Genomic DNA, 19,184 nt, shown 5'->3' with positions numbered 1-19,184 from the left:
GGATATCTGCTATTTCCATAATCTTTTCTAATGTTGTTACTTAACTCAGTTGCTTTCTTTCTGACCGAACATTATTCCTCCAGGATTTTCTGACTGACTTAGTGATGTCAGAGGTAGATCGTTGTGGAGAGCATGATGTCTTGATCTTCAGAGAAAATACCATTGCCACTAAATCCATTGAGGAATACCTCAAGTTGGTGGGACAGCAGTATCTTCATGACGCACTCGGTATGGAAAAGGAAGAATCTGTCTTCTTTGTCTTTCTGTTTTAACTTTTTGTTTACCTTCTAGGACAGACAAATTGAATCCAGACTCTGCATGCATTTAGTTCATCGGACTTGAGTGATTCAGATTTCAACTATAAAATGTCCTTCCCAGCACAGTAACCACACACATTCACTGTAACATTAGTCAAAGTAGAAAACCCATCGGCATATACACTCATCCCAAAACCTTGCATTTCTGATCCTAGGATATGTAATATTATTGATATATTTCACCACTAGAACTGAGGTGTACTATTGCTCCTAACACTATTGGGTATTCATATTGTGATATGGCTATATTACCTCAATCTTCAAAGGATCGCCCTACCATTTATTATCATGCATTCAAAGCTCTCCTCAGAAATTAAGAAATGTTTTATAGTCCCTATAGTTCTACACTTCCGTTTTAAGATCTTTAACTAGTAACTAATTTTTGTCCAATCATTACTTGTTGATGACTAAGCCACTTACTTAAAGATCTAGATGTGGTTATGAATTGAAGTCATTGCTGATAGAGTAAGGCATAGTAACATAAGATGATGGAATAATAAAGTGGGCATGGGTTCCTTCAAGAAAACAGTGGTGTAGACTGTTAGTCTGTCATAGCCTCAGCTGACCTTGTTTTCATAGCAGTCCTCCTGCATCAGCCTCCCAGTACTAGGATTATAGACATGTGCCACCATGACCAGCAATTTTTTGTATCTCCATACTCTTAGCTCTGCACACAGAATGTAATACTGTACAAACATAATGGTAGCCACATATGTGTGTGATATTATGTATTTGTTATAGTACATATATTATATAGTATATATATTAAGGTATGTTGAATGATTATAGGGATTTTTATTCACAAGGAGTTTATAATATGAGGAAATAAGATAAGGTCTGTTTAAGCAAGAGAAATCCTGTGTTTTTGCAGAGGATTTGCAAGGACAATTAGAGATTAGCATAAAAGTAAAAAAGAATGAGACATGAAATAAAAAGCATGGAAATGAAGGAAAAATCGAGGATGCAATAAACCTTTCAGTAGAAAGGGAGCAGGAGAGTAAAACAGTGAGATGACTCAGTGGTAAAGGCACTTGTCACCAATGCTGGTGACTCAGATTTAGTTCCCAAGACCCATATGATGAAAACAGTGAGCCAACTCCTGCAAATTGTTCTCTGACTTCCATACATGTATCATAGCACTTGTGGGCAGGTGCTCAGGCACGCGCACATGCGCGTGCGCGCGCACACACACACACACACACACACACACACACACACACACACAACTTGATATCATGCAGTTATGGCCTGCCAGATGTAAATGTTGGGAACCAAACTCAGGTCCTCTGCAAGGGCAGTGCATACACTTAACTTCTTAGCCATCTCTCTAGCCCCTTGATTAGATTCATAACAGAAATCATGGAAGTAGTAGGCTCGAAAGGGGGGGAATTATATGTTTACCTTATATGTATTCACCTGAAGTTCTGATAGGAGTCTTTGGGGGTGTTTCAGTAGGAAAGCAAGTGAGAACATCTAGACTCAGGGTGTGAAAACTCGGAGGCTAATTCCTGTAGAAGTGTTAAAGCTAAGAAATTACCAAAACAGAAAGGAAAGAGCCAAAAACATACCTCATGATTCATGTCTGCTGAGAGTGTAAAAGGACAATGAGAAATCAAGAAAAATGATCAGAGAAAAATGCAGAAAGAGAAAACCAGGGACACACAGCCCTGACACTGATAGAGAAGATAGGAAGAGAGTTGGGGAAGGGCTCTTTTTCTGGGAGCCTCCTACACAGTCAGCTATATCAGGGTGAAGTTGAATATGTCAGAAACTCATTGAAGTGGATAGTGGATGCAGACTTCATACTTACTGTGAGAAGCACATGGATGCAGATGCTCTGGGTGAAGAGTAGAAAGAAGGGTTATGCAATCCAAGTCAATGGTAGGAACAAGGTTTCCCTAGAAAGTGGCGTATCCCCATGCAATCAGTCTGCCTGCTCATGTAAGGGGCATTCTGGAAGAGCATGGCTGTTCACAGATGCATTGTGGAGGCCAAGCTGAGTGCTTGTTCTCAGTGTGCTTATTGTAAAAAGAAAAGGAGAGAAGGGTATTTGCCTAAGAGAACTAGCAGAATCTGCAAACCATCAGTCTCTCTAAAGGTGATGATGTCCACAACATGTTGTCAGCAAGCCCTTAAACAAAGACGGTAAGGAGCCCAGGACTAAATCCCCAAGATGCAGCATCTCGTCACTCCACGTGTCCTGCAGCACAAGTGCCCTGGAGAAACAGCACAGTGCGAAGAATGAGGAGGAGGAGGAGGCAGAATGCTAAACCTTGGGCCCAGATAATAAAAGAAGCCAAAGAAAAACTCCAAGAGCAGATTGCCAAGAGACGTGGGCTGTCCTCACTGAGAGCTTCCACTTCTGAGTCCAGTAAAAATAAAGTCTTTAAAAATCATAAATAGTCAGATGTTGGAGGCAGGGAGAGTCAGAAGAAGCAGAAGATACAGCTCAGTGGTAGCACATTATTAAGTATTCATGATGCCCTAGATTTAATCCCCAGAACTACCTTTTTTATTCTTACATTATGACTTATTTATGTTTGAATGTATGTGTGTAAGACAGAGACAGAGAACAAACACAACTTATGGCTGGTTCTCCCCTTCCACCATCTGGGTGCCAGGGATCCAGCTAAAGTCCATCGAGCATTGAGCAAGTGCCTTTGCCCGTGGAACCATTCTGCTAACCCAAGACCACCTTTGACAAAAAATTCAAATGGTAAGAAAAAGCAGTTGTCAAATTGTTTTGCAAGTTAAATATTACTTGTGGTGCTTCACATCAGTGAATCAAGAAGAAAGAAGCCAGACAGTGTGGCACATGCCTTTAGTCCCGCACTTGGAGGCAGAGGTAGGTAAATCCCTGTCAAGGCCTGGTCTACAAAGCCATTTCCAGGACAGCCAGGACTACACAGAGAAACCCTGCCTTGAAAAATGAAAAAAAAAAATTTAAATGGAAGGAATCCTAAGTGGTAAAAAAGTAATGGCTGATTGATTGGAAGGAAGTAGGTCTATGTTTCTGTGAAGCATGCCTGCTATAGGAAAATTAATTCCTACTCTGACAATTGGGTTGTTTTTTTCCACTTCTGTTACCTTGAAACCTACTCAACTGCTTTTATATACGATCTAATAGGAATTATGAGGAAAAACAGTTGATTTTCACTGATATTAGAAAAGATACCATTAATCACATTTACATAGGTACTTACTATAATTACAAATTATATGTAATGGTTTGCTTTAATAATTTACGTTATCTAATAAAAGGCAGCAATGAAGCATCTCTAACAGTATTCTCTATTCTGTAAACATGAAGGTGAGAATATTGATATTATAAGATCTATTTGCTTAAAGGGATTTCTGAATTAAATGTCCAAAATGATAAATGAATATCAAGTCCTTTGATACAATAATGAATAATTAAATAGCTAATGAGCTTAGCAAGGCGTGAAAATTAATTCATTGAGCATGGGAAACAATTCAGATAACCTACCAAATATCTCTTTTAACATTCTGTAACTTAACAGCATGGGCTAGGGTAACGAAAGTGGTTGTAGCTTCCAAGAGCATGAAAACAATTAACTCATAAGATCCTCCATACTGAAATTGGATTATCGTCTTTTTTTTTTTGTATTGTCATCATCTTAATGAAATTTTTTTGTATGTCATACACTTTGAGCAAAATAGAAAAAAGAGGTGCTATTTCCAAACTGCTTGAACTCTTTGATTTTCGAAACTGCCAGTCAGGCCTGGGGGTTGTAGTTCATTGGTAGAGCACTTTCCTGGCATCCATCAGGCCATGAGTTTAATATCCACCCATCCTCAAAGAGAGTTGCCTGTCATAATGTATCGTATCATCTAGCTTCGTAGGCTGCCTTGATCTTTATGAAAGCATTACTCTCTACTGAAAAAATAAATAAATAAAACTTTGCTTTATTTAGGCTTAAGTCTTCCATCTGTTAGCTCCCTTTACCTAACTGATTTAAGTCAACTTCTTGTTGGTGTCTGTGACACAGAAGAAATGCCATCTGTGAAACATAAACCTCTCAGAAGGTATAATTTCCATGCTGGTGTTGGAAGCAAATGCCTTTCAGCAGTAATGAGTCAACACCTGTTGACTCACGCCTACACATGAATGTTAATGATGGTAACATCCAAAAATGGTGGTTTGCATAGGAACACCTAACATAACTGAGCATGGCGTTTTTATTCTATCAGTTTGTATTTTATTCTATCATGTTTGTATTCTATCAGTTTGGAGGTAAAAGCAGGACTGCTTCATGAGTGCGTGGTCAGTCCACTGTACAGGAGATTTCTCCTGAAAAGGGGAAAGTTTGGAGTGATGGCTCAGTGGTTAAGAGTGCTTACTGCTCTTGCAGAGAACCCACATTGGGTCCCCAGCACCTGCATGGGGGCTCACAACCATTCACAAATCCAGTTGCAGTGAATTTGATGTCACCTTCTGATCTCCACTGACACCAGGCACTTGGGCAGTGCACATACAGACATATACACATAAAATAAATTAATTTTTTTTATTTAAAAAGTGTTTTCTAAAAGGGGCCGGAGAGATGGCTAAGCATTTAAGAAAACTTGCTTGCTGAATAATCACGCGGACCGCAGTTTGGATAACACCACCCACGTAATATCTAGGTATCCACAAACACCTATAACTCCAGCCCCTCAGGAATCTGACAAACTCTTGTAGCCTGCATGTGCAAAGACATGCTCATTGGCACACATATGTGCTTATGTTCATGCAAATACAGATGAATAAGTTATTTTTTTTTACATTTCAAAGAAGAAGATATAAAACATTCTGGAGACACACTAATTAAATATGTAGATCCTGTGATTGCCCCCTGAGGCTCGTATTCTTTTCAGGTACAAAGCAACAAACTCCGTCCCAAGTAAGTGTCTTTTTAGTTGCAGACCTATTCTAAACAGCACCATCTTTGCTTCAGCACACTACACATTACCACATACAAGCTATAACTGCAAGCGGGAAACAATTCTGAATTTTAATATTTTTAAGGTATCTCATCTTTTAGGCCCCAAAGTGCTAGTACAACAAACAATTTGTATCTAGACCCTGAGTAATTTATTGGACTATTTACTTGAAGAATGAAAGAAAAATAGTTAATATTTATATTATTAGTATTTTCCTGGAATATTTGTGACCCAAATGAACACCTTCAACAAAATATTAGATTTCCAGTTTGGCCAATTATTACTGAGATATTTGAAACCCATAGTTCTAAGTTTACATTTATGTAACTTTAAATGAAACAGATTGTGTGAAAACATGAAATGAATATAATCTTATAGGAATTCTTAACATTTTTAATAGTGATTTTTGCTTTATTAAAAGTAGCATATTTTGTACATAATAATACTTTCTATATGGGGCCAAACTAAGTGACAAGAAAAGTACTACATGGGGGTGAGGGTTCCTTATCACAAGTCTACAAGACAGATCTAATGCTAATAATGCAACCACTGTTGTCGTAAGAGTATTTCTTGTAACAACATTTTCCATCTTCCATGATGGCTTTTTAGAAAGTTTTTCTTTACCTCAGTAAAGAAAACATTTTGACAGAAAGCATGTTGTTATTTTACTTTTGCTACTTTATTTTGTAGAAATTACTGTTCTCCTCCAAAACCTGTTATGACTAACCTGAATGTCAAGTCAGAAACCTTTTTGAGCTCAAGAAGTAACCTTCTTGAACCTCAACAAGGATCTTGAAAAGTCCACTTCTCTTTAATAAAGAGAGATCTGTAAGAAAACAAACTATGTACTCCGTCTCTCATAAAAACCTAGTAAGCTCCTAGATTGCTTTCTGAGAGTCATTCAAGGGGGTGGGTTTGAACATGTTTAAAATCTGCTTCCTAATATTTAAAGGCTTGTCCTACACGTGAGATAAGCATGTGAATAAATATGCACAAGAGAGTGTAAAGCATGCACTACTAGTAGGTATTGAAGAAGCATACATAGGAGAGCTAAAGAGAGGAGTTGATGTCAGAGAATATTACACATATCTTTATAGACAGGCATTTTGGCCAATGCTTGTAAACCATTGTCCATGGAAAGCATATAAGGTATATATAAGAAGAAATCCTGCTGTTGTGTGTGGAAGGTTGAATTACTGTCCGCAGTGCTAGTGGTATACCTGACGAGCCTTGCTTGGATCTGTGTTTGACACCAACATTACTCCTAAAACCTTAGTCGGGTCCCTGTTCAGTCGAGCTTGGGTTGAGGGTTTTACCTGGAATGATGCTGTTATGTAAACTACTAGGGAGGGCTCTGTTACAAGTTCATGATAATTAAATGTTTCAGGTTTCCAGTGAAAGGTACTATATTTTTACATCAAATTGTTGCTGTTTTTATAAATGATGATGATGCTGGTGACCGGTTGTGCTCTGCTTCCAGGACTGAGAGAATAAACATAGTACGTGGGCGGTGTGGCTGTCGGGTTCTAAAGCAGTGGTGCATCATGGTCGCCCCATGCGGGCTGTGAGGAAAGACTCAGGAGAGCCCGGCTGTTCCGTTTCTGTTTAGGAAGGTGGAGAATTGTTACAGCACTTGTCTCCTGTTCTCTTTGATCAGGGGAGTTCATCAAAGCCTTGTACGAGTCAGACGAGAACTGTGAGGTGGACCCCAGCAAGTGCTCGTCCAGCGAGCTGACGGACCATCAGAGCAACCTGAGGATGTGCTGCGAGCTGGCTTTCTGCAAGATCATCAACTCATACTGGTGAGCTTGTGTCCTCCACAGAGAGTCAGACGAGGAAAGGCCTTGAAGGAGACTACAAAATCCCTTCCTTAGCTGCCTAGCATGCCACCCTTCCCTGTAAGCAGGACGTGTGCACTGCCTCTCTAAAGCACCTCTCCGTCTGTCAGCAGTCTACTTCCCAACACCTAAGAGTAGAGCGTGGAGATGCAGGGCGGGGCTGTTTGGTTTGGTTTGGTTTGGTTCTTACTTTTTTTTTTTTTGGTTCTTTTTTTCGGAACTGGGGACCGAACCCAGGGCCTTGCGCTTCCTAGGCAAGCGCTCTACCACTGAGCTAAATCCCCAGCCCCTACTTTTTAAATTCTTAGCTAGTGTGGAACAGGTATTCATAATTTTTTTTTCTCTATCACAAGCAGATGGTGACTTTGGGAAGATTTTTCATGATCGGCCTTTAGAGATGTAATGGCGAGCTGTGTAAAACCAGATAGTCAGGAACCTTATGCCATTTTCCCACTTAGCTAAACTAAAATGGTACTGATCCAGAGGTTGGTGACTTTTCAGTTTGAAATCGTCTGGCCCTCTGAATTTCCCACAGCTCGTCAGCCACTACTCAGGCTGATCCCCATGCCTAGGTGTCTAATGAGTCCTCCTCCTAGCTCAGCTCTAGGCCAGTGGTGTTGTGGGATAAAGCGGGGTCATGACACTTTTATATTTAGAGGTTTGGGGGTTTTGTGTGTCTTTTCCATTTTCTGTAGTGTCTTCCCTCGTGAGTTGAAAGAAGTGTTTGCATCGTGGAAGCAGCAGTGCCTGAACCGAGGCAAGCAAGACCTCAGCGAGCGGCTCATCAGTGCCTCATTGTTTCTCCGTTTTCTTTGCCCAGCCATTATGTCTCCCAGTCTTTTCAACCTGATGCAGGAGTATCCTGATGACCGCACATCTCGGACACTAACTCTTATTGCCAAGGTCATTCAGAACCTGGCCAACTTTGCCAAGTAAGGGAAACCACTACCCTAACCCTGAAAATACTTGGTTTACAAAACACTTGAGCATTTGGATGAGGCCAGGGAGCCACATACCTACTTTACTAGGTTTTTATTACATGTCAAAATTTCTAAAAGGGAAATAAATATTAAACTCTGGTACAAACATTTATTAAAGATGTATAACAATTTTTAAAGTGATTTTATTAAAAAAAATCCAATAATATGAAAAATGCCAATGACTAGATTAAAATACTAATTAAAAGATAGGATGTCAAATGATAGATATGCTATCATTTTAGCAATATGATAAAATAATGCAGGTGTGAGAGCATTGGGAAAAGGCTGGTAATATGCTTACATCATGTGTACAAGTATTTTCAACACTTGAAATTTATTTATGTTATAAGTTAGAGGTAGCATCTATAATTTAGTTTAAAATGGTTCTATATAATAAAAAAGTGAGCAAACCTGCTCCCTTCCCCAAAAGCTAGGAGTTAGTTGATACAGATGAAAACCATATGGGTGTTTGTTATACTTTCAACTTTTCTATAAGCTTAGAGAACTTTAGTTAAGAAACTAAAAGCAGTGGCTCGCACCTTCAATGCCTGCACTCAGGAGGTAGAAACAAGTACATCTCTGTGAGTCCAGGGCCACCCTGGGTTACATAGGTTATAGGACAGCCAACCTGGTTAACTGGTTAATGAGACTGTCCCCAAAGGGGGGGTGGGGGGAAGGAACAAAAAGAAAAGAACCAGGAAAGAGTTCTCACACATTGCAAAATTGATTACAGGTATATTTAGTATTGAAATACACAAGCTTATACCAACAGTGTGTGAAAGAACAAGTCAGTGAAGCAGATTGCCTTCTCATATATTATTTTGCAGTTTTTTAATTTTTTATTTATTTTTATACGTATGGGTGTTTTGCTTGCATGTATGTTTGTGTACCACATGCATTTCTGGTACCTGCAGAGTCCAGAAGAAGACACTGGATTTTTCTAGGACTCCAGTGAGAGACTATTGGGAGCCACTATGAATGTGCTAGGAGTGGAGCCTAGGTCCTCTAGAAAAGCAGCTAGTGCTCTTCATTTCTGAACCATAGACAAAATCTAAAGGGACAGAAATTTCTTCTCCCATAAAATAAAGAGCAGAGACTTAGAAAAAAGCCCACTTCTATACAGTCTCCCCTTGTACAAGAACTGCAGTCCACAGTTTTCGTTACCCGTGATCAACTCTGGTCCAAAAATATTAAAGGGGAAGTTCTAGAAACACACCGTTCTAAGTAGCAAACATTTCATGAAGTCCAGCTCAGTCCAACCCAGAATATCAATCATCCATTTATTCTATATATCCATGAAGTAGGTGCCACCTATCTGTTAATAGACGCCTCGTTTTTATGCTTACTAATGAAGTATCATAATACTTATATTAAAATAACCTTTTATTTCTTAGTAATAGTCCCCCAAAAACAGAATAGTTTTGCTGGCAGTTTGGATGTGCTAAATAAAGAAAAATTTTAAAGTCATTTTTAGGGTGGTCTTCCTGGGGTTTTGTTTTTGTTTTTAATAAGTGCATGGTATAGAGTAAAATATAGCGTCCCATCATATGTGCAGTTTTTCAGGCATCAGTTGGAGGTCTTCAGTATGAACCATGGATAAAGAAGAGACTACTATGGAATATATTTGGAAACTGAAAACAATTAAATTGACAGTTGTCTTGATGGGCATTTGGTAAATAACTAGGGGCTATATTATATGAGAATTTTGAAGACCAAAAAAAAGCATTTAGTTTCTACTCTTGAGATTTTTCAACATGAATTAAAGTAACACTAAAAAGTAAATTCGATTATGTGGCTGACTCAGCTGCAGCTGCGATGTGAGGCACGTGTTCGGGCCTTTGCACCCACACGGCAGCGCCCCCACCCCCGCCCGCCCCTCAGCTAGCCTCCAGGAGAACACCCACCATGGCCATGCCGGGCATCTACATAGGACTCCTGAACTAACGTCTGCGAAAAGGACATCCAGCACTTTTTAGTGGCTATGGCCGCCTCCTCTAAATTGATCTTAAAAATGGGTACGATTTCATGGAATTCGAGGACTCCCGTGATGCAGACGATGCCATTTATGAGCTGAACAGCAAGTTAACTGTGAGCGAGGCGAGCGCAGGATCGTGGAGCACGCCCAGGGCCCACGCTGTGCCTCAACCGGAAGCCGCAGTGGTGGAAGTGGTGGCTACAGCAGGCAGAGAACTGGCAGAGACAAATATGGACCACCTGTTCTACAGAATACAGATTTATTGTAGAAATCTGTCTAGTCGTTCCAGTTGGCAAGACTTAAAGGATTTTATGCGGCAAGGAGAGGGGACTTATGCAGATGCTCACAAAGAACGAACAGATGAGGGTGTAATTGAATTTAGTTCCTACTCTGACATGAAGTGTGCTTTGAATAAACTGGATGGCACAGAAATATTAAGCTTATTGAAGATAAATCACAAACAAGCCATAAGCACTCTTACTCTGGAAGTAGATCCAGATCATGGTCTAGAAGATGATCTCGGGGTAGGAGTCTCTGAAGCAGCCACAGTAGATCTCGAAGTATCTCAAAAAGTCGCTCCCCATCTAGGTTTCAGAGCAAAGGTTGATCCCGATCCCGCCAAAGGGCAGGAAATCCAGATCAAAGAGCAAATCTAAGCCCAAGTCTGATGGGGTTCCCATTCATACTCAAGAAGCAGATCTAAGGATAAGTATGGGAAGTCACGAAGTAGGTCACATTCTCGGTCCCCCAAGAAAATGGAAAAGGAGATATTAATTCAAAATCCAGATCCGGGATCCAGTCTCGATCCCATTCGCCTCTGCCTGCTCTACCCTCAAAGGCTTGGTCCACGTCCACTCCGCCAAAAGAGCTTCAAGGTCCTGTTCTAGATCCCGTTCCAGGTCCAGATCAAGTTCTAGAGATTAACCCTGAACTCTACATTCTTTGCACACTATAACAGAACACTTTCCTACTGGCTAGGCAGTCACTCTTCCAAGTTTGTATTCGGCCTCTTCTTCAAGAAGATTTCCTGAGAAGGGAACACAGAAATTTGATTTGTGGCCAAATTTAATGAGAAAAAGATGAAGTTCTAAAATAATATGAATAGTATGAAGCCCTCTCCCTTCTTTGTAGAATTAAGATAATTTTGATTTTGTAGTCTTTGAGCTAAAATAACTTTTGTAAAGATTAAGCTGACTTAGATTTTTTTTTTTTAAATATTGCAGCAGGATCTGCTGCAGGGTTCTGTTGTCTTGTTTTACTTATTTTTAAATTAACTGTTCAAGCTTTGGATACTGCAGGCTTTAGAGGGAGAACCCAAATTTTCAACTATGTTGGCTTTTTATAAAGCTTGAGTTATGTAAGATTTAAATAAAAGTTTGCTGGGGGGGGGGATTTGTAGCAGTTATCACTTAAAGAAACAAAATCGTTATCACAAAATAAAAAGAAATTATACCTATTTGTAAATCAACTCAAAATGTTAATATGTCTTTTCTTGATCTCTGTTCTTTCTTACTTGTTTGCCTAACTCAGGTTTGGTAACAAAGAGGAATACATGGCATTCATGAATGATTTTTTAGAACATGAATGGGGTGGAATGAAGCGGTTCCTTTTGGAGATCTCAAATCCTGACACCATCTCAAACACCCCAGGCTTCGATGGCTACATTGATTTGGGCAGAGAGCTGTCAGTTTTACATTCCTTGCTTTGGGAAGTAGTTTCCCAACTGGATAAGGTAAAGTAAGAGGGAGGGTCAGGGGAAATGGGGATGCAGAACCTTAGTGTCCAGATTCTAGCAACCATCCATGATGATAACACACAGCCTTCTGCTGGTTAAGCAGCCCTACTTACTTTATACATCTAAAAGTAAATGATTATCATTGAGTGAGTGACGCACAACCAAAATTCCTAGAGAGCCATGGTATCAGTAGCAAATGCTTAGTTATCTGGGCTAAGGAAACATTTCTATAAATTTATAAAAAGAAAGTTTTCAGGTATGTGCATGTGTATACATATCTGAAACATATATATACATGTATACCCTGCTGATGTATATATATGTATATGTATATGTATATGCATATATACATGTCTAAAAGCTTGCCTAGAAACTATTACCAAATACTAGAGTGTGCATCTTTATTCATGTGGGAGAAACTTCATCTGGTAATTTCTAAGGACAAGATCTTTTTTAAAAATACAGATTTATAAAATATTATTCATCATATTTAAGTTAATCCCACCATGGAGAAGTTGTTTTTCCTACTATGTATGTCAGACTTGGATATCATTTTTACCACTGAAACCAACATAGAATCCAAAAATGTGGATGTTTTCTTTATCAACCAATATGAATTAAGAGTATAAAAATAATTTATTTTCTAATGACAAATGGACTTGATTATTTTAATAACTGAATGTAAAGTATACCAATCATTTTCTTCATTCTGGGATCTTACAAAGAGGAGTAGATTCTGTAATAGAAAGTACTTCAGTAATCCTTGTTATTTTTCTGTGATAAAGACTTGTTTTCTTAAATTTTCCTCATCTATGAAATGTTATATATAATAATGTCTAGTAATAAACTTTAGTAAATTTTACTTTCTAGAATAAATATATGATAGGAGTATGTCAACTGGTACTTAAAATGTTTATAAAACCATAAACCATTCCTGTTCTTAAGAACTACATCTTCACTTTGAGAAATGCTAGGTAGATATTAAGTTAAAGTTATGTGGACAGTAAATTCTCCTTATATGAATCTTAGCTTAGCACTCTTAAGCAAGTAAAGGCAATTTCCAGATGCCATTTGCACTCAGACAGAGCAGAAGAGTCCTCTGTTGACTAGAGCTCGTAACTAAGTGTCAGAGCCTGCCTGACAGGCACAGACCTCAGGTTTGAATGCTAGCAATAAATGCATACAGTATAATTCCATCAGAATACCTTTCTGCTATGAACAGGGCCCTGGTTTTGATTGCCTGACTCACTCAACACACACACACACACACACACACACACACACACATACACACACACAATCTTACTGATCTTTGAGACACTAAATAATACCTACAGGCAGCCATGACTGTTGGCCTAACTGCATACTGGTTGAGTCCATGAGGATAAGAATCCCGTTAGGAGTGCTGGATGGGGTGGCACACACCTTTAATCAGTACTCGGAAGAGAAACAGGTGCGTCTACCTGGCTTTGAGGCTAACCTGGTCTACAAAGACAGGTCAGACTACTAAAGCAATTATTTTAAAAGTTGTTAGATAGCTACATCAATAAGATACTCATGCAATAATTTTTTTAAATAGGTCTCATTTATTCATGATCAAAGTCTCTTTTAACAAATTTTCCTGTGTTAAATGCATTTCTTCATTTTTAATCTTTAGTCCTGGGAACTAGAAGTTTATCTAGACATATGAGAAGAGTAGAAAATGATATGATTTTACTGGTTTGGTTGGTGTGGTTTGGTTGGTGTGATTTGGTTGGTGTGGTTTGTTCGGTGTGGTTTGTTCGGTTGGTTTGATTCGGTTGGTTTGGTTTGGTTGTTTTGGTTGGTTTTGAGCAGACGACTCAGGTGGCAGTGAGTCAAGGTTCCCAAGACTGAGTGGGGGGTGGTTGTGGTGTAAACTAACCGCTCGCCCTGCTCTCTCGGCCCTGAGTGCAGCACCTCCTGTATGTCGGCATGCTTCCCTCACACGGTCCTTCTTCTTTGGAGGCCTCATCACACTAGCCGTCGTCTGATCCTGACGTTTCTTTTGGTCAGAAGGTGTTTGGTTCTTCATTCTCCCTCTCCATCTTGGTCTGGTAGCCACTCAAAGCCTTAGTGCGCTTTGCATGCATATTTTAGTCGGAATGGCAACAGTTTGTTTGTTTTGAGCATGTCTTTTAATTTTTATTTGCATAATCCTAATTTCTATTTCTTTCTTTCCTCAATGTCTACTGCACCTTGTTCCGCCTCCTTCATTCATCTCGACGCCATGGTTCCGCTGCTCCATAACAATGCATTATGAACTTGCCACTCCCATATGCAATACCTACCCTCCCTCCAACCTACATCCTTCCATCAATGGGCATCATTGTCCCCAAAACAATATGTTGTGGATATCACAATGCTTATTGTCCAATTAGGGTGAAAATTCCTTCCTACAGGCAACTGTGGCAAAATTGGGACCTCTCCCTCGTGTTCTTGCTGATATTACCAAGTCTCTGACTAACCCCACGCCAATACAGCAGCAGCTAAGACGCTTCGCTGAACACAGCTCCAGTCCAAATGTCAGTGGAAGCCTCTCCTCTGGACTGCAGAAAATATTTGAAGACCCCACTGACAGGTATGGAAGAGAGGGTTTGAACGCTGCTTCCCTAACAGATAATGTTTTGATTTTGCAGAAACCTATTTAACTTATTTTTTAAGTTTGTAACTTAAATTTGTAAGCAACTGAAAAGAAAGAATCACCAGATAAATCCAGTTGTTTGTCACAGTGCACACAGTATTTCTTAATTTCTAGGATGATACTGTAGTACTTTATAATGTAAATATACACAGATCACTCATGTTTCATAGAAGATGATGGGCTCTTATAAAATTCATATTTTCATATTGTCTCCCACTCTCTAGACCAGTGGTCTACTTCTTACGTGTAATTTTGCTACTGTTAGAAATCATAATTTAAATATCTAATATGCAGGATATCTGATATGCCACCCCCAAAGGGATCTCAACCCATAGGTTGAGAACCTCTACTCTAGACCCTCAGTTGAAACCATTTTATGGTTCTATGTATATGTCTGCTTATATGAGTCAATAAAACGTTGAGCCTTAGACTTTGTGCTCTGAATTGGCAAGGTTTGAAGGTTTAGACAGAACTAAATATGAATTAGAACATTTGGGAGAATGTTCTAACTCAGTAAAAGTAGAAGACAATGAGTGTTATATTATTTCTACCTTTCAGAGAAAACTAGCAATGCTAGATTTTATTCTAAGAATTGTGATGAAATCTGATTTTCTATAGAAATATTACTTCCACATTGAACTTCAGAAGAGTTCATATGCCCAAATGGATGAACTATTAATTATGTTGAATTTGCTTCAAGAGTAATTAAGGGACCATTCTTTTTCCACAGTGATTTGCATAAACTAAAGTCTCCAAGCCAGGATAACACAGACAGCTATTTCAGAGGAAAGACGCTGTTGTTGGTTCAGCAAGCCTCCTCCCAGAGCATGACGTACTCTGAAAAGGATGAAAAGGAAAACAGCCTTCCTAACGGTCGGAGCATCTCCCTCATGGACCTCCAGGACACCCACACTGCTCAGGTGGAGCATGGATCTGTCATGCTTGATGTGCCTATGCGCCTTGCAGGAAGCCAGCTCTCTATAACCCAGGTAGCTAGCATCAAACAGCTTCGGGAAACCCAGAGCACTCCCCAGAGTGCACCTCAAGTGAGAAGACCCCTGCACCCAGCCCTGAACCAGCCAGGAAGTCTCCAGCCCTTGTCATTCCAGAACCCTGTCTATCACCTCAACAACCCAGTTCCAGCAATGCCAAAGGCCTCTGCGGATTCCAGTTTGGAGAACCTAAGCACTGCCAGTTCTCGAAGCCAAAGCAATAGTGAAGACTTCAAACTCAGTGGGCCCAGTAATAGCAGCATGGAAGATTTCACCAAAAGAAGCTCACACAGTGAGGACTTCTCCAGGCGGCACACTGCACCAGACAGACACATACCTCTGGCTCTGCCACGACAAAATAGTACTGGGCAGTCCCAAATCCGAAAACTGGACCAATCTGGGCTGGGTGCCCGAGCCAAAGCACCCCCTTCTCTGCCACACAGTGCTTCCTTGCGTAGCACGGGGAGCATGTCCGTGGCATCTGCAGCCCTGGTGGCTGAACCTGTGCAGAATGGGAGCCGGTCCAGGCAGCAGTCCTCTTCCTCCAGAGAGAGCCCTGTGCCCAAAGTGAGAGCAATCCAGAGACAACAGACACAACAGGTAGGGTGTACTGAAAGGCCTTGGCCTCTGCTTGCGTGAACAGCTACATTGGCCCTTTGTATATAAGCTGTCCAGAACTGAATTGACACTTAATAATGTCTTGACAACCCTTAAACAGAAGAAAGGAAAGGGGTTGGGGTTCTTCTGGATAGGTGAGAGCAGAAGGGAGCTTGACTCATTAGGAGACACAAACACTCAGGAGGCCTTTCTTTTCCATGAGGAATGGCGCCTTTTCTTCAAGGTGTGCTTAGAGCACAGCTGTGGCTTTGGATGAATAATTGCACAGTTAAATAGGAGATCCATAGTCAGAATCAACTGTACTTAGGGAATCTGGAAATTAACCCTCAATTTCTTCCTTAAGCTTCCAGAGTAAAGTTTTACATTCTGAGCTGACAGTTTACCGTAACTGCTCTCCATCCCATCCCCCACCTCCCTGTGGAAATGCCACGTCCCATGTGCCTTTTCCTGGAAATGGCTAGAATAATAAACAACTGAACACCTAGAGAGCAAGCGAAAGAAGGACAAGATACAAAACCACAGATGGTCGATAAGTACTTGAAATATTTTCACATTTCTTACATTGCTGCATACGTGAACAAGTCAAGCTTGTGTCTTATAACATTTTGAAATTTTATTTACTTGCCCAAAATGTAATCATTCCTTCCTTAATGTATGACACTTTGAACAATTTATATGTATTTTGTCCTTATGTATAAACTAACTTTAGAGAGATCGCTTTTTTCTTCCACTCCCCTGTGTGTGTGTGTGTGTGTGTGTGTGTGTGTGTGTGTGTGTGTTTCATCTAAAAGAGTTTTTTCCTAAAAACTCTTTATTTTTAATTTTTTACTTTTATGGAGTTTTTAATGCAATATTTTTGTTTTATTATTATTTCTTTTTGGAGGCAGGGTCTCACTGAGTAACGATGGCTGGCCTTGAACTCATAGAAATTAGCCTGCCTCTGCTTCCCTAATGTGGAAATTACAGCCTTGCACCACTATACCTGGCTTGAATATTTGTATTCTTTAAGAATTTGCATAAAATGTGTTTTGATCAAATCCAACCATATTCCCTCCCCTCCTGCTCCTCCTCTATTATTCAACACCACTTTTCTATCCCAGTTTAATGTACTCACTCTCTATTGAAAAAAATTTAGTCCACTTAGGGCTATGCATGCGTTCATGTGTGTGTGTGTGCGCGTGCGTGCATGCATGCATGCCCACTTATATCCCTTAGGTACAGGCTCCCTACTGGAGCTCGAGTAGTTCTTCAGGAATGGTATCCCTAAAGCCAACTTACTCTCCCTCCCCTGGCAGAGACAGGTGCCAATGGCTTCTCCACAATTAGAGCGGACTTCATATTCCCTTCCCCTGTCACTGTTGGGATTTCAACTGGCTTAGTCTTATACCTACAGACATAGCTGCTGGAGTATGGGTGTAGTAGTTTCTGTCATGTCCAGCAAATAATCGACATTAGTTTCACAAAATCAGCTATGTCTGTTAATTATGTTCCTTCTGCCCCCTTGAAGGGAGGTGGTGTGTGCTATTGATTTAGAACAGAACACTCCACAATCTTCATTCTCTTCATACTGACCAGTTGTGGGTCTCCTTTCAAGTTCTGGAGGGAAACTAAGAGCAATGGCTATAGCCCCTGATGTTTTGCTGCGGGTCTGTGGGATCCCACTGACCCACATTTCAAAAGGGTAACCTGACTTGGCACTAGCCCTTTTATTTAATAGCTAGCATCTTTGAGAGCTTAGGACAGCCAGAGGGCAGTAAGGATGAGATAGAAGTAGAAATATTCTCACCGATTAGGTTCAGCCCTGAAAGGAAAAGTAAACATTTCTTCTTGGCTCTTGCTATTATCCACCCAAGTGCCCCTTGCAATATATTAAATCAACTTTTCTTTCAAAACTGTGCTTTAAATTTTTCTCTTCTTCTGCCTTCCCATTTCTCTTTCCTGTATCATGGAGTCCTATCATGTAGTATTTGTGCTTCTAATTCTTGTGCATTTCCCTGAGACCAGTTGTTATTTACTCAAGTAAATTGTTATTGCTCAAGTTCTACAGTGAACTGAATTTTCTACAGTGACTTTTTCTACCCAAGAAGTAAAGGGTTCATCCTTTTGCACTTGTTACTTTTTCTTCTTATCTTTCCATTTCTTTTGTTTTTTTTATCTTACATGAAGCCTCTAGTTCTGTATAATCAGCACATTTTAAAGCAAATTCCTCTACATATTTTAATTGCAAATTGTGTTAGGGAATTGTTTTCTTTCTCCCAACCTAGAGGATTTCTTTGTGGAGATTGCTCTGTAGGCAGCTATAATTATCAGTGGCTTTGTCCATGCAAATTCCATTTGTGTCTTAGCACAAAGGAGAGGCCTTTGTTGGCAGTGTGACTGGCTTCATTCAGTCTTCTCAAATACCGAGTAGGAAGGAAATAAAATCCTAGTGAAACACTTTACTAAGAAATAATTCTTTTTCAGAAAATTCTGAATATTTTGACCCCTATAAGCCACTGTCTGGATTTCTTTTTTCTCATTTTTTCTCTTTTATTTTTTTATATATCAAGTATCTCATACAAATAATAGACTTTATTTTAAATATATGAGTCGTTCAGACTTAGTGTGTCAGAAATTTGAATTTGAAGAGGCCTTTTAAATAGGCTTGTGACAAGTCCTTAAGTGTCTGCTGCTCTCTGGTTCTCACATGTTGATTTGTGGAGACCTCTTCTAACAAATCTCCTCTGAACTCTGAGATCGTGTACTTTGCTGTTGATACCAGACTGGTTGTTCACTTATGAGAACTTATTTCAGACTGAAGAAACTGAGACCAACAAGTGTCTACATCTAGTAAACACCAGCAAGAAGCATGGGTACTGGCCTGTTACCAGCTGTCCTGACAGAGCCAGACCTTAAGTGACTGTGGGTATGGGTGGGGGGGAGGGGCTGTGGTGTCAGGCCCTTTTGCCCTAGAGCATTGTTTTTCTCAAGGAAAACCTACCCAGTATCAACTCAGAGGAGGTTATAGGATACCCTCCTTTTTATGTCTTTTTTTTTCATCCTTCATTTTTGTCATGGCTTCTTAAAAGTTAAGTAAATATAAATTTTCCCCTCAGGCTGTAGCTAAGCAAGAGCCACTCCATT

At 39.9% G+C, this 19,184-nt stretch overlaps 1 protein-coding gene and 1 pseudogene across 8 annotated transcripts in view; both read left to right on the top strand.

Moving 5' to 3' along the window:
* Rasal2 (RAS protein activator like 2) overlaps positions 1 to 19,184 on the top strand; it is a 293,935-nt gene that overhangs the window by 249,627 nt on the left and 25,124 nt on the right. For 4 of the 8 annotated variants that reach the window (XM_087580925.1, XM_087580930.1, XM_087580929.1 and 1 more), the window contains 6 exon segments: positions 84 to 228; positions 6,919 to 7,063; positions 7,795 to 8,031; positions 11,585 to 11,786; positions 14,210 to 14,388; positions 15,182 to 16,043. In XM_087580925.1, the coding sequence (XP_087437051.1) occupies positions 84 to 228; positions 6,919 to 7,063; positions 7,795 to 8,031; positions 11,585 to 11,786; positions 14,210 to 14,388; positions 15,182 to 16,043 (1,770 nt within the window). 8 annotated transcript variants of the gene reach the window in all.
* LOC148001711 (serine/arginine-rich splicing factor 6 pseudogene) lies at positions 9,904 to 11,061 on the top strand (annotated as a pseudogene).

Source organism: Rattus norvegicus, chromosome 13, assembly GCF_021556685.1.
Source record: "Rattus norvegicus strain SHRSP/BbbUtx chromosome 13, alternate assembly SHRSP_T2T, whole genome shotgun sequence".
Classification (NCBI taxonomy): domain Eukaryota; kingdom Metazoa; phylum Chordata; class Mammalia; order Rodentia; family Muridae; genus Rattus; species Rattus norvegicus.
Note: the sequence above shows the minus strand (reverse complement) of the source record. Positions and strands in the feature narration are given on the sequence as shown.